Genomic DNA, 14,799 nt, shown 5'->3' with positions numbered 1-14,799 from the left:
CTTTATAAGAAAGTAAATCTATCAGTTATGAGATTACTGAAGGACAATGCGGGTGCCATTTGGATTTTTTGTGGTCACTTGTTAAATTACAGTAGAAGGGAAATTATAAAAGCTGAATTCATTAGCTTTAACCTTTTACAAAGAGATCTATCAGAGAATAGGCTGACTTTGGAGAAAAAAAAACAACCCTGAAATCCCCAAAATAATACCTCTGCTCAGAGATGGGTGACCTCTGCTGTATTCTACTTCAGTTGACATTGTAAATTTGGGGTGAATGAAGATGTGACTGCACCATGGGCATTCCCTACCTGCACCAAGGCTGCCTTTCCTGGCTACCAAGAACAACAACGTTTCACCAGCCTTGGGGCAGCACAGACTGTGGGGCTTTAACTGGGACATCCAGGTCTCAGTCCCTACTGAGGCTGCTTTGGCCTTTTCTGAACTTCTGATTGCAGGGCTGATGTCCTGGCAGCATTAGGTGAGCTGCTTTTAAAACATTAGCAGTTTGGGGTCCAAATGATTTTACTGATTTGGCCCCTGTGCTTTTTTTCTGTTCCTTATATGCAAGGAACACTGTAAGATTTTCCAGGCGTTATATTTCATACCTGCTATAACAACTGTTACTGTACATAAGATTTATTGTATTTTAGTATCTCAAAAAAATCATATCACTTTTGCACTTATCTTACTGAAAGGGCATAAAACAGGACACAGAATGAGTGCTCAGAAAATTAGGACTTTGAGGCACTTTGAATAGGAAAGTCTTAGGGAGAGAAAGGAAAAGGTTTTCTGGTTGATTGAAGGAGGAAATAGTGCCATTTAAAAAGATATTTTAGAAGACTGCTGGAAATGAGGGATGAAAATGATCTAAGGAGTGGAGAAGAAATTAGTACTTTAACACTAACAAAGGGAGCATTACATTTTCCTTGGGACCTGTTTTCATTTTTCGCTGTACATGTGAATTCAGGTTAATTTTCATGGGCCTGTGATAAATCAACTGTTTTATAGATGGGAATTGATGAACCTTTTCATATGCTTTGCATTTGCGTTGCTAAAAAGTAAACACTTGCTATATCGAAATGGTTTTATTTAGACTAAAATGTTGGTCACTAGAGCAGTTGCTTGTTTCTTGGAGATGAAAGAGGAGCAAACACAGGGCAGTGCCTGTTCGGAGGTACCCCCTGTTAGAGCATTTCCTAATTAAGCATCTACACCTAGGAGCCCTGCTCTCCCAATTTGCCTTTCCACACTAGGTGCCCTGTTTAGAAAGCACTAATTATAAACATTGTTGTTACTGCCCCCAGCTGGAAAACAGAGCAGTTTATGTATGAATAAGAGAGATTATCGCCCATCTGCTCCAGCCCATTATTCAGGGATGTGTCATTTTGTATGCTGATGGCAGCCATTACTAGTGCTTTAGTCAAATGGCCTTTTTTTTTTTTTTTTATAGCGTTTATTTATTTTCCAAGTTGCAGAATTAGAGTCTTCTTCCTCCCCCCCTCGCCCCCACCTCCTCAAAATGCATATGGTTTGTTTCAAAATCTGGGCTATGCAGTTAAACTGAGTCAAGGCCAATCTGAGAAGAGATGCTCTCTTTTATCACAGGCTCCTACTTCTGGTGTTCTGCTCCCCCTGAAGCCGGGGTTTTAAAAGATCCAAACATTGCGTATAGCAAGTGGAAAGAGATTTTTTTTTTTTGGTGTAAAATAAAAATAGCAAAGCAGAGAAGGAGTGTAAGCTGATCTTGGATGGCAATTAAACTCCAGGAAGATAAATAAAGCTCATGTGAGCTTTTCCCCATTTTACAGAGGCGGGGTTCCAATTAAATTTGGAACTATGTGACAAAGTCCTGCTTGACACAAAATGCCATCTTTCCTTCCTAAGTAGAAAAGAAAAAATTCCTCTAATACTATCAAACCCACACTCAGCTAAAGCTAGGTGCTCAGGTCCCATTCCCCTCTTCTTAAAAACCAAAAAGCACAGATGCTGTGCTACTGTCTCTCGGCTGTGTTAGAGGGCTGGAACTTGCAAAGCATGATACCAAGTGGCAAGATAGACCAAGCAGGTTTTGCTATGTCCTCCCAGGTCGCCACAGGTTTATAGCCACCAATGCAAGTGCGATAGGCTGGAATTACAGGTACTGCTGCACACTTGAGCAGTTGGAATGAAAGGGTTTCTCAATTCTTGCTAGGCAGCATTCAGCTGACAGACAGGAACTACTTCTCTACTTTTTGCCTGAAAAATTGGATTACTTTTGTTTTTTCTTTCCCGAGAACATCCATATCAGGATCTACTTGACCCTCAGTGTGTGCTCAGTGAACTGCTAGGTTTGATGGAAACCATGCTGTAGCCCGATCCATGCACTCAGTGAAATGACCCAGGGTGGGAGTTCTACTTTACTGGAAACACTTGCAGTGACCATCTCTTCTGTTTCACTAACGCAGTTAATTTGCTGAGTTTTTCCAAATACCTCACAGACAAGTTTTTAAAGGCTTCAATCACTGCAGTGTTAGAAAATGCAGGTTTCGCAAGAAACTTATAAAAATTTCTCCAGCTATCAAAATGCAGGTCTTGTGAGTAATAGGAAGGAAAAAAGCCAGCAAATAACCACTTGATGGAAATTCCAGGGCTCTGGATTGATTGAGGAGGTGCGCAGGCCTCGCGTGGGCTATCAGACCTGGATCCCTCCTTGCCCCCACTCCAGAATAACCCCCTCCCGCCCAGAGTCCCATTTCATCATACAGGTCGAGCCAGCTAACGACAACCCTGGCACAGTTACACAATGAAGAAAAATAGATTCAAGAGACTCATGCAATATTTAAAATAATCAAATCAAAATAAATAGGTATCAGAAGGGTTTTAAAAAGAAAAGAGAAAGAATGCATTGTTAGAAACACAAGCTTACCAGCACATACAATGCATTGTATTTCATTGAACTTGGGAGAGTTTCTACGGACCCCGTTATGTAAATGCATTGTTCAATCTAAGGTAAGGATTGTGTTTAGTGGGTTTAAAATGACAGTATATAGCTCCACATCTCGCATGGAAAAAGAGGAAAATATATGCTGAGAGCCTGTTGCTGCTCCGTGTGTTTCAAAACAGGAGCGCAGGGGAAGCAGATGCCTTAACAAGCGATAGGGAGGGGGAGGGTGCGTACCTCAGCATATCTAGTAGATTTTCTATATACACTGTCCTTTTAACTATAGGGGAAATTGATACTGAGCATGTGCGATGAAAAGAAAGCTGGCGATGTGGGTGTGAGGGATGGGTGAAGAAAGGGAATGAGGGGGTGTGGCATCTCAATCAAGATTAAAACGAAACTGATAAAGCAGCATATGGACCGGATAACAAATCAAAAAGCATGTTTATCCACTGAAGGAACTGGTTAATGGAGACTGCCAGCACGTTGCCATGGAAACACTGACTGTTGGCGCTGCACCATCTCATACCTTATCCAATACATTCCTGGTTGTTGGTAGTAGTCCAAAGACCCTGATCTCTTGATGGTAAACCCGTGGTCCAGCTGAGCAGAGAGAAACGGGGCAACTCAGTGGATCGACATTAGGCTAAAGAATTCAGACTCCAGAGCAAGCTGTTCCTTATTTAGTGCATATTTACTGTTTTCACTTTCAGAAGGCACTTATCTAACATCCTAAAGCTACGCACCGGAGACGAAAACAAAAAAAAGAAAAAAAAAAAAAAGTAAAGAAATAAAAGAAAAAGATACTAACTCCAGATTCGATCTTGCTAAATTAGAAGCCAATTTATTCAAACTAAAATGGAGTTTGCGAAATAGGTTACTTAATGCATAATGCATTCATTTAAAAGTCTGACAAATATCTTGTTACCTCCAAAGACAGAAGTGCCCTTTTAAGTTGCACATACCAGTAATGGAAAATTATCTTTTGCAATTAAACTGAGAGGTTTAATAATTTAAAAAAAAATGCAGTGCAACCGTCACAAGGAGCAGGCTAGACAGACTACACAAGGCTTAAATTAGACTGCTTCATAATCATGGAATGTGTAAAGATGAAAAGAATCAGGTTTTGATACCCCATCAATCATGGTAATTCATTTCTAAAAATGCGTTAACCTTGGAGAGTCGGACTACTCAGAGCCATGAATAACATTGTTTATCATTTCAGCTTACACCTCATGCTCAAAAAGATAACAATACAAAACTATTCGGTTTAAAATTGCACCAATTAAAGTCAAAATGGAAATGAACTTAACATTGTGTCCAGGAAAGTGTGCTGGTGATATTACTTAAGGAATACAGGTCTTTTAAGTTTAGTTTATCATTAGCAGAATCATGTGCATAGGAACAAAGAAAATATGTTTTCTCTAACCCTTCTGTGCTGCACTAGCAGACGGTGGAGACATCATTTAGCTGAGTCAAATAAATTTTTAGGGGAAAATATCTTGAGGGATACTCTGCCTGCTTTAAAATTGTTAGTTGCGATGATTTTCACATTTTGCCCTATGAAGAAAAAAGGCCATTTTGTGCTTCAATAAGATCGTGGCATATATTTTCAATACTGATGACAGTTTCTAATTCTCAATTCAGAAAAGCAGTTCAACACATTTCCAGTTACCAACCACTAGGTAGCTAGGAGCTAACTGCAAATTTAAATTTTTCTTGATGACTCCCCTGCAAGTGTAGAATTTAATAATTTATTCCATTTTGTTAAAACAATGCTGCTTTCATCTTATTTAGAATTATTTAAAGGATGTTTCCTGTTTAAAACGATGAGAACCTTGTACCTAGAGTTAATTTTCTGTTGGCTTAACTACACTGGTCTGCTATTGCCATCTACTGGTTTCCTTGTATGCTGCACATAAAATACACAAAAGGGACGTTTTCTTGAAAAGCAGATCCAAAATATTGCCCTAAAATCGAATAGCTAAGAAGTACTATAGAGAAAATCGGGAGAGTTGCCTCCTAGCACGAGCTGAAACAATTTTGTCGGTGTGGAAATCCTGCCATGAGAAACCCGACAAGTGGACAATGATCCCAGGACAACACAGACAATAGATGGGAAGTGACGGACGAGGCAGGGGTTCATCTTTAAGCCAAGCAAAACTCACAGACTAAACTTGGCATCTCTTCCACACCATCCTAGAAACCCCAACCTGCTCAAAATGCTGCTTGGAATTTGTAATTTCATTTTAAAATCGGCAGAACACAGGGCATTGACCCATCTGCTGCCTTGCCCTTGCCGCATGGCAGGCAGTGGCCCCGCACCCCTGTCCCCAGTCCCACCGGGACTCTGCAAGAGGCAGAGAGCTGCACCAACTTTCTGAGCAGCTTTTATCTTTTGCTGTCCTACTCCATTTCCCTGAGTCTCCAGCTGGAGTTCACTCCCATTGCCAAGAGAGAGGCCTCACACCTTCTTTAACAGGAGATTATCATTTGCCTTTTCCTCTGCCTTAACAATGGCAAAAATACAAGCACAAAAGTGACAACATACAGGCAAAGCTTTAACACTTCAGACAAGAACACAAATCAAACGATGTGTTCATACAAGGAATTACAGTACACCTCTGAATTGCAGAAGCATTCTTAAAAAATTATTTTGGCTCTTGGTCACTTCAGTCACTGTCACTAAGGCCCAGAGGGTACAACCACAGGGTATTGTTTTTATGGCCTAATTAAAAAAAGGGATGACACCCTTGGAGAACTGAAGGAAAAAACTATCTTCAAATTTAAAAAAGACTATTTAGTAAAAGTCTGGTTTTATGTTTTTCCTGCAGTATCTTTTATAAACACCGTCATGGAACTACAAAGCACTGTTTCTATTGGCAAGCTGCATGAGAAACCTGATCCCGCAAATATTTTGGCACATGCTTAACAGTAATGTGGCCATCATGCCACAGACCAGAAGGGCACTAGCCCAGCTCCTGTCTCCTACAGAGACCAGTAGCCAATGCCTACGACAAGAGTTTGCAAGAGCTTTCTCCTACATACTCTCCCATCAGCAAGCAGTGTTTTTTAGGGACTTGTTAATTCTCTTGGTGTTTTAAAATCTAGTTCTCCAATTAAAATTTTGCTGGCAAAGCTATGTTGGTTTAAGGGAATTTTTTCCCAACTGACAATAGTTATGCTGGCAGAACTTTTAATGATGTATTAATGTACAAACAGAAAAGTCTCTTCGCCTGTATACTTAATTTTGTTTGAGGAATCACCTTTTGCTGCATCAGCAAAGGAACAACTGTGCTAGGCATGCACAACATGTTCATTAAGGTAGTTTGTCCAAGCGGACAAATCCTTTCAAATGTGGACAAACTTGAAGTCTGGACACGTGCACGAGAACTTTCAGGATGTCTCTGCCCTGAGTGGTCAGAGACAACTTTTACTGACCACATTGACAAAGCAGATGTAAGTCTGAAGCAAAAGAGTCAATACAATGTACTTGGACATCACTGAAGGAAGTCATAGCCACAGTTGACGTATGTAAAATACATGCGGCTTCAAACTTCCTCCCAGTTAAGCTGACCACAAACACATCTTTAGGAACTTAATTTTCATATTACAGTTTTAATTGGTGCATATGAAAAATATTGCTTGAGATCTTTGAGGTGTGTAACTTCTTACCACCAAAGAAAACAGGCATATAAGATCATAACAGTCTGAGGATAAATTAAGAACTAAATACCACACATTAGCTATCTCTGTACATAAATAGAGTTGCTATAAAACTCAAAATAATGCCAATATTTATCTATTATACTCTTAAGTAAGCTATATAAATATATGCACATATTAACAAATTTTCACAAACACACACACAGATACAGATGTGTTATATAATATATAGAAGGCATTTCTATATATTATACACACAAGCACTCTCTCAAAAAGTTACAGTAAACATACAGGCAGGCACAATAAAACAGTATTTTTGTAGGAAATATACTCAGTGTACATCTTTAGTGCTGAACAATATGTTACAGCATCTGTACATACTTGAAAATTCTAAATGTAGAGCAGTCTTCGTTAATAAGATTTACTTATATGATATTTGAGGTTGCACAGTGAAAGGAAGATTCCCAAATGTAAAACCCTGATGACATGCATGTCAAATGTATATTAAGTATGCTTTCAAATGCAGAAACAACAATTAAAGGCTTTGTTGTTTTGCTTTTGGCTTGATTTTAGTTATTAAATTAGTTTTGTAGAAAATAAACGTAATTTATTCTTAAAATCAAAAATATCTAGCTTTCTGGAACAATACCAAAACACTAAAGAGGTCTATACTTCCCCTGTCTTCCAAGTTTTTAGAAAATAATTGACACAAGCTAATCAAGTCACTTTCTGAATTCTGTAAAAGTATTCTAAACATTCTACTTTATAGGCCAAGTTTCAGGATTAATTGTGCCAGAGTATGATGTTCACCCATAGAGATGATCACTAAAAATAATCTGTTAAATTTCCAAACACTAAAAAACAAATAAAAGCCATTAAGAATATAATTATACATATACACTTTTTATCCTGATGTATAATGTTTTGCAGTGGAAAGATTCACTACAGTGCCTTGTTCATTACTCAAGCTTCAAACTGCTGTAAACAATTCCTTGGCAGAGCAACTGGGGCAAAGACAAAAAAGAGGAGGGTGGGGAAAACAAAAACATAAAGGAGGCGAGGGATGGATGAGGACAGAGGCGTCATTTCTCGCTTTTAAGCTTTGAAGTCATTAGCGTGGAGGATCTGAGCAGTAATTCTCATGGACAAGCGTGCTGGCAGTCCATTCGAAAGGAACACGGTTTCAGCTAGTCTATACAGAACATACCTGCATTTCAGATGAGCAATGGGTATGTGATGTTTTAGTTGTGGGAGAGCTGTTGCAGTATTATTGCTTAAAAATGAAAATAAATAAATGCTGACTATGTAAATGCTGACTATGTTAGCTGATGACTGAGAAAATCTAGGAAAAGCATGAGGAACAACTTGCTTCCATGTTGAGGACGTCCAGGGTTGGAAAGAGTAAAGAAAAATATGAGAGAGGCACAGCTTGAAATTTTAAGTACTTATACCAAGTAACTTTGAGAGAGTATCCGTTTTGCTGCACAAACAGTTCACACCTGTGAGCCAGATTGCATGTGCTGAGCTGAGTTTACTTCATGCTGATTTAACTCACCACTGGAGGGGCTGAGCTGAGAAACATGAAAGTGGAAACAGTACAAGAAAGTGTACATGTGCAGTCACACCACCTGCAATTTATGGAAGCTGGGAATGAACACTGAGTAATCTGATATGGGAATGGTTATGTTTAACGTGTCACTTATTTTTAGTGACTATTTGGAGCGTTAACATTACCATGAGTAATAAAGAAAAGCTTACAAACACAGGCAGATGTATCAAAAATGTGAAGGATGTGCATGTTGCTATTCAATGGCGTTAGTATGAATAATCTCATAATACCCCTAATATCTTCTGTGGGCACGTATATCTAATGCACATGTTCATTTTTGGGGAACAAATACAAATGTGTGCGATATATGCTACACTGAGGATGCCATTGAAACCTCAGTAAAGCTTGGTCAAAAGTTTGGTCAAGCTTGGTTTCAGAAGGTCCAACACATTCTAACCTGGAATGCCTGGACTGGAATTGCAACATGACAGAAGGCAGCAAGGAGCTCCATTAAGTCTTTACCCAATTAAGTCCTTTTGCGTAAAAGGGAAGCACCTTGCATGTGGCAGTACAATAAAATGCTGCCACTCAGCTAAATCTGAAGTGGCTATACTTGTATCAACTATGAAGGTAGCAGTGAGGCATCATAGGTCTCTCTGATGCCTTCAGAGGAGAGAAGCTTAAGCTGCCATACAGATCTTCTGTTACAATTTTGAGGTAATTTCCATTTAAAAGTGCTGCTGTCCTTCTGCTACAACCTCTGTGTGGCCTCAATCCATGTGATGATTCTGCTGCCAAGTAAAATGTCATGATCCCATAGTTCAAGTTGTTGAATCTACATTGAAGTCAGGTCCACTGATCTTCTGATAAAATGTAGAAGTGTGGGTACTGTTAGATCTCCTAAGGGCTGTTAAATAACAATGTGACTCACAAGGAGAATCAATGGAGAAATTGTGCAGAATACCAGTCTCACTATATTTTTATTAATTAAACGCTAGAATTATTGAAAGATTAACCCTCTCTACTTTCTTTTGGTGGCATGTCCTAAACACACACTGTCTTGTGGACACATATTCAAGTGTTTTGGCTGTGTATTTCAGATGCTTACTGCTATGACAGAAACTCCAGCTGCCGTGCTGTTCGGTTTAGGGCCTGTGTTGAAATGCTTCTTTATTTTCCCAGCTACTGAGAGCTGATGTTCATTCTCCGGAAGGCCATCGTCCTGCAAAGAAATAAAGCAAAAGAAAACTTCAGAGAGAAAAGGCAAAATACAGGAATTGCAAGGTGGTTCTGATAGCACTTGCTAATGTAGAAAAGTTAACAAAAAGGTTTGTAATGAAATACGGGTAAGTCATTGTCTCCATCAATGTATCTAAGGTAATCATAAGATGAACATCATATTATGTCATGAACCAGACTCTCTCTTCTTCTTTACCCAATATCTTTAGGGACATTGTTTAGTTGTGGTTTTGGCAGTGTTAGGTTGATGGTTGGACTCGATGATCTTAAAGGTCCCTTCCAACCTAGATGATTCTATGATTCTATGATTCTATCTGCCTCTCAAACTTTAGGCAATGATAATTAATAATAATTGTTAAATGTTTTATTATTCTTTCTACTGTGTCTTAACTACCACTGCCCAGTTATTTTTAGATCCATTAATATTTCAAAGCTTGGTAAGCTTTGACCTGTGTATGATTCTGTTTACTCATGACATAAATTTAAAGATAATGACCTCAAAAGTAGAAAGCACCCAAGAGATTACAGAAACCAGAGGCCCTGTTTTGGCAGAATGCAGGAAAGGATCTCCAAAAGTCCTGAGAAACACCAAGAAGGTCCTTGTCTCATCATAAAGGTTACAAACATGGGGACTACGGGGTTGGGTGAACGTCCCAGCCATGGCTTAGTGAGCCCCATGGTGAGGAAAGCCAGGCAAGATGGGAGCTGAGAGAAGTCCTGGCTGAGACCCTTGGGACAGGCGAGTGTGGGACCTCACCAGTGCCAGGATGTATCATTGGTATGTCTGCAGGCCAGAGGAGGTGCCGGCTCATGGCTTGCTGTGGCATTCCCCTCAGACTATGACTGTACCGTACTAAACCCACAGTTAAACAAAGCCACCTCTGCAAATCAAATCTCCAACTGACTGATAATAAGGGACTGCAATTCTTTCCCCCAGTCCGAAAGCACAGAAGCCTGGGATGCTGTGGGGAAAGGAGAGACAGACAGAGGTACAGACTGCCTGGGAAAGCAGAAAAGGACTGGAGCCAGCTGTGGGTGGCCTATTCTTTCTTGCCGAAAGACACATGTTCTCAACTTGAGCTAACCTGAGGTAAAAGGAGGCACACAACTGCATGCCCAAGCAGAGGCAGACACATGTTCTACTGTCATGGCCACCAAACGAGCTGGTTTTGGGCAAACTGCAGCCCAGAAGCCATGCAGCTGGGCCGGGAGGTGCCTCCTCCAAGCTGAGAAATCCCACTTTGCAGAGCAAAACTATCTGCACCTGGGCACGCAGGCAACCTCGATGCTGAGGCAAAACACCAGCAGAAAGAAGGGAGTTTGCACTTTTGTGCAAGTCAGCAAGTTGAATTCAAGCCCCATAGAAGAAAGGAGGTTTTTTTAGAAATTGCAAAAAAGATGCTTACATCTGAGAAAACTGCAAAAAGCCACTGCTCGGTGAGACTTCCCCACTTAGCAGAACATGCAGGATTTCAGGCAACAATGTGCAGAATAGATGGAATAGGCAACAAAATGCAGAATAGGCAGAATATGCAATGGTCATCCTAAGCTGGTACTGCATGGTATGTGTAGCTATCCCACAGCTGAAAAAGTTCTTAAATACCACTGAAGCGAAATCCCAGCAGAATACAGGCAAGCAAGAGACAAGATCAGAATACCGAGGGACAACAGACACTTTTTTGCCTGGCTTTGCAGCAAATCTGAGTGCACTTAAAGAGTTACAGAGTCGCTGCAGTAAATCATTAGTTCAGTGAGCACATGGGAATTTTAGGGAGGTTGGTTAGGGTTTGTTATTTATTTAGCTTGGGGAATTTGTGTTTAGAGATCCCTCACTCACCCCTTAACAAAATATCTCAGCTGGCAAAATATGGTCAAGTGCACACAGCTGCAAAACACAAAACAAAACAATACAACCCAGTAGCAGATTATTGTCTAGCACTGGGGAGTCTTGGCTCGGTGGTATATGACCCCTAAAAATAACCTGCTTTCTGCTGACCTCGCCTTTCCCAGAAGAAAGCTAGTCTGTGAAGTGAACTCTTCTTCACTAGAGGGGGGGGGGAAAATATATCATTCTCTTGGCTTTCTTGACATGAAAGCCTGCCAAACGTTCATGTCGTCTTGTCAAAAGACTAAATTACGGAGAAGACAATAGTTACCAAGGCTGTGGTAATATTTTATTAGTGAAGCACCACAGCCACAGCTCTGGTGGCAATGTGCCAGAAACACATATTTTGGGCTCCAGCTTTTAGATGAAATATCTTCCAGCTCAATTTAAGATGCAGCATAGGGATATATAGGAATTACTCTATAGTTATTAAATTATTTTACTACTGTTGGTGCTACCTGACGTTTAGTAGTTATCTCTTTTTTTTTTTTATTATTCCAATGCACTTTATAAACAAGCTAGTATAAGCTGGCTCCTGGAATCACTTCAGCCAACAATAAAATAGATAGATATTGAGGGTGAGAGATGACAGCTGTTTAACTACATACAAAACAAGCTGCTCTGCAGTTTAAAAAGGCAGGAAGTGAAAAAAACCCCATCAGATTCACCAGAATCAGCAGGGAAAGTTGTAGAATTGGAGAACAGACTAAACATTGCTGACAAGAATTTCATCAGGTTGTTGTAATGGGAAGGATGTCAGCCCCCAAAGAGGTTAACTGCTCCTTTCCCCTATTTTAACCTTTTGCTATAGGAACTACTTCTTGCAGCAGGTTAGGATCACAGAATTTCATCTCAGCTTTAGCAGTCAGGCCAAGATCTTTTAAAGATGACTAGCGATTTTTGGTGCTCAACTTTGGGAACTTCAAAGGCTCATGAGCTTCAGCAAATATTGACTGCTGATGCTTTGAAGGAAGTGCTCTTCTGAGCACATCTCAGAAGTTGAGCAGTCAAAATCCTTTGACAGCTTGAAAACTCTGGTCCACAATATGAGTTTTCACCTGGATAATGTAAACTGCTTGGGATCTTAAGATACTTTTTTTTTTTTTTTAACAGTCTCTGCAAAATACCTTTCATGGTCTATTTGCAAGAAATCAAAGTCAAATAAAACAAAATTAAAAAAAGAGGCAAAGGGTCTTGGTGTCATTTAAGTGATTCATAAACACTGTTTTCATATTTGTATTGTTCTCTATGGCAGGAGACATTGCCACTCAAAGGAAAAAGAAGTGTTAAAAAGATGGAATAATGTTCAGGATTCCCAGACTCCTACAGCTCTAAAGCACTCAGATCCTTTTCACAAGCTGGTCACAAGAGCTTTACTTTCCAGGTCTAAAATCATGAGATGAATAGGTCATTATACAAGTAACAGCAGAAAATTAGAGCAAATAGAAGTGCTGGAAAAGCTTTTGGACTCTGTTTCCTTTAAGAATTACAAGGAAATTTTTCTTTGGGCAGTGTCCTAGGGCGTAACCAAAAGTAGTGCAGCTGCCAAATATGAAATGTCTTTTTAAATTAACTTCCTTAAAAATGTTCAGCTTATTGCTTGGTTATTCATTTCTTTTGCACAGAAATTTCCAAGGCAGACATGGCTAAGCAAATATGTAAAGGCTCCAGTTTCCCTAATTCTCTTTAGGCTGGTGTGTGCCATCTTCCTCCTCTAGCAACAACACACCACATTTTATACTGATTATTTTAACAGAGGAGGATTTACAGAATGCAATCCATCCCTTTCAGCATTCACTGCTCAATGCTGTATTAGGAAATCTTTACTATTTATACAACAAAAAGAGAGTATGTTTGTTCTGTAACTTGTATAGTGTAATTCAGGTTATCAATATCATCAATGTTTAAAATGCCAGACCTCAATCTTCCAGCCTCTTTTATAATTTCTTGGTTTTGCAAAGAATTTGAGCAGGTAAAGGAAAGAGCATGGGTCCCTGTAGGGGAAGTATAAACTGATGGATTTGTTTCCAGGTCTAAGTGTACTGCATAGGAGAGACAAATCCAAATAAACTAAATGGAGGGGGCAAGGAACTGCCGCTGAATTGCATTTAGAATTCAAGATCTCCATCTGTGGCAGTGGCATGTAGCCAACTTCTTTTCAGGTTTTGTTTTTTTGAATTGAAAACAGCTGGGGTATTATTGACATAGGAACTGCTTTACTGGTCTGACTCTGACCATAACAAGTTTTGCAGTTTCCAAGAGGATTCCAGCTATTTTTATAGCAAAAACTGAAACTGAAATGAGGGTTGGCTCCTACTGAAACTGTCAAAGCACATTCCAGGAATCTCAGCAATTTACCAAGTAATCGCATAGTAAGCAGCTATAAAGTAGAATGGTTATTTACAATCTACAAAATGGTTTTATACAGTGTAAGCAGTTACAACACTTCCATCAAAGGTTTGATCAAAGAGAGAAAATGTTTCCTAAAATTGTCGAAGAAAACACATGCCTACTTCTCCAGCCAGCTGTCCTATCCAGTATTTTAGCTGCAAGTTTACCACTCTGTGAACAGGTTCAAAACCGAAATAAGAAAACAGAAAGTGAAGTCCAGCATTTGATGCCTTGGAGAAGTATTTAAACATTTAAACAACAGATAAAAAGTAAGTTATCCAGGAAAATGAAGTGTTAGGTGAAAACTCCATGTGCCATTTCTTCTCAGAAAGACAGTATTTAACAAAAGTTGCAGATAATTGCTCAGGTAATTATGACACATAGATCTCAGAGCCTTTCATAAATAGGGATGAATATATTAATTCCCTGTCCTGAAGGTGGGAAAATGAGGTACAGGGAAGTTGTGTGGCTGACTTGCAGCTGGTCAAGCTGGTGATGGTATGGGGATGTGAGGCTGGATCTGACACCGGTGTCTCATTCTGCCTCCATACACAAGAGGCTGTCCCTGCCAGGCAATCTACTGCATGCTTCCCAGACCCACTTCAGAGAAGTGTCCTTTTTTCACGAAAGCATTTAAGCACCTGCTTCAACTCAGCCATGTTCTTATTTCTCCTGAAGTGAACTAGGATTTCAGTGCCATCTAGTTAATTTTATGCCTAATATTAAGCATTTCCATGTGTAATGCCTTGAAATAGGAGCAAGGTTTGGAATGTGCTCAAGCACTTTCCTGAACCGGCCCCAGTGCTGGTCTTTCTCCTTCCAGAAAAAATATCTGGAGAATACATGAGAGAATCCAAAAGAGGTTTTGATCTGTGTTACAAACTATCATTAGTGTATTGCTGAAGACAAAATACCGATCCGTCTCAGTTGCTAAAAGCAGCAACTGGACAGAAAAAAAAGAAGTTACAGAACTGTCATGGAATATTTGTTTCACTTATTTATGGACAGAATGGCTACAGGTTCTGATTGCAAAGAATTATAATCAGCATAAAACCATGAGAAGTGCAGCAGAGGTAGACCAAAGGTGAACTGAATACAGTATCTTGTTTCCAACAGTGCATTGTAGTCATTGTTTATGAAAAAGTACAT

The 14,799-nt window shown here is 39.7% G+C and overlaps 1 protein-coding gene across 2 annotated transcripts in view; it reads right to left on the bottom strand.

Moving 5' to 3' along the window:
* The window catches only part of DCLK1 (doublecortin like kinase 1), a 248,884-nt gene that overhangs the window by 7,187 nt on the left and 226,898 nt on the right, over positions 1–14,799 (bottom strand). The window contains exons 15-16 of one of the 2 annotated variants that reach the window (XM_074163814.1): positions 9,244–9,357; positions 3,450–3,523 (exon numbers count right to left, since the gene is read on the bottom strand). In XM_074163814.1, coding sequence (XP_074019915.1) covers positions 3,450–3,523; positions 9,244–9,357 — 188 coding nt within the window. The remainder of the gene's footprint in view (positions 1–3,449; positions 3,524–9,243; positions 9,358–14,799) is intronic. The other variant, XM_074163010.1, reaches the window with a different exon arrangement.

The sequence above is a fragment of the Numenius arquata genome, chromosome 1 (assembly GCF_964106895.1).
Source record: "Numenius arquata chromosome 1, bNumArq3.hap1.1, whole genome shotgun sequence".
NCBI lineage: Eukaryota > Metazoa > Chordata > Aves > Charadriiformes > Scolopacidae > Numenius > Numenius arquata.
Note: the sequence above shows the minus strand (reverse complement) of the source record. Positions and strands in the feature narration are given on the sequence as shown.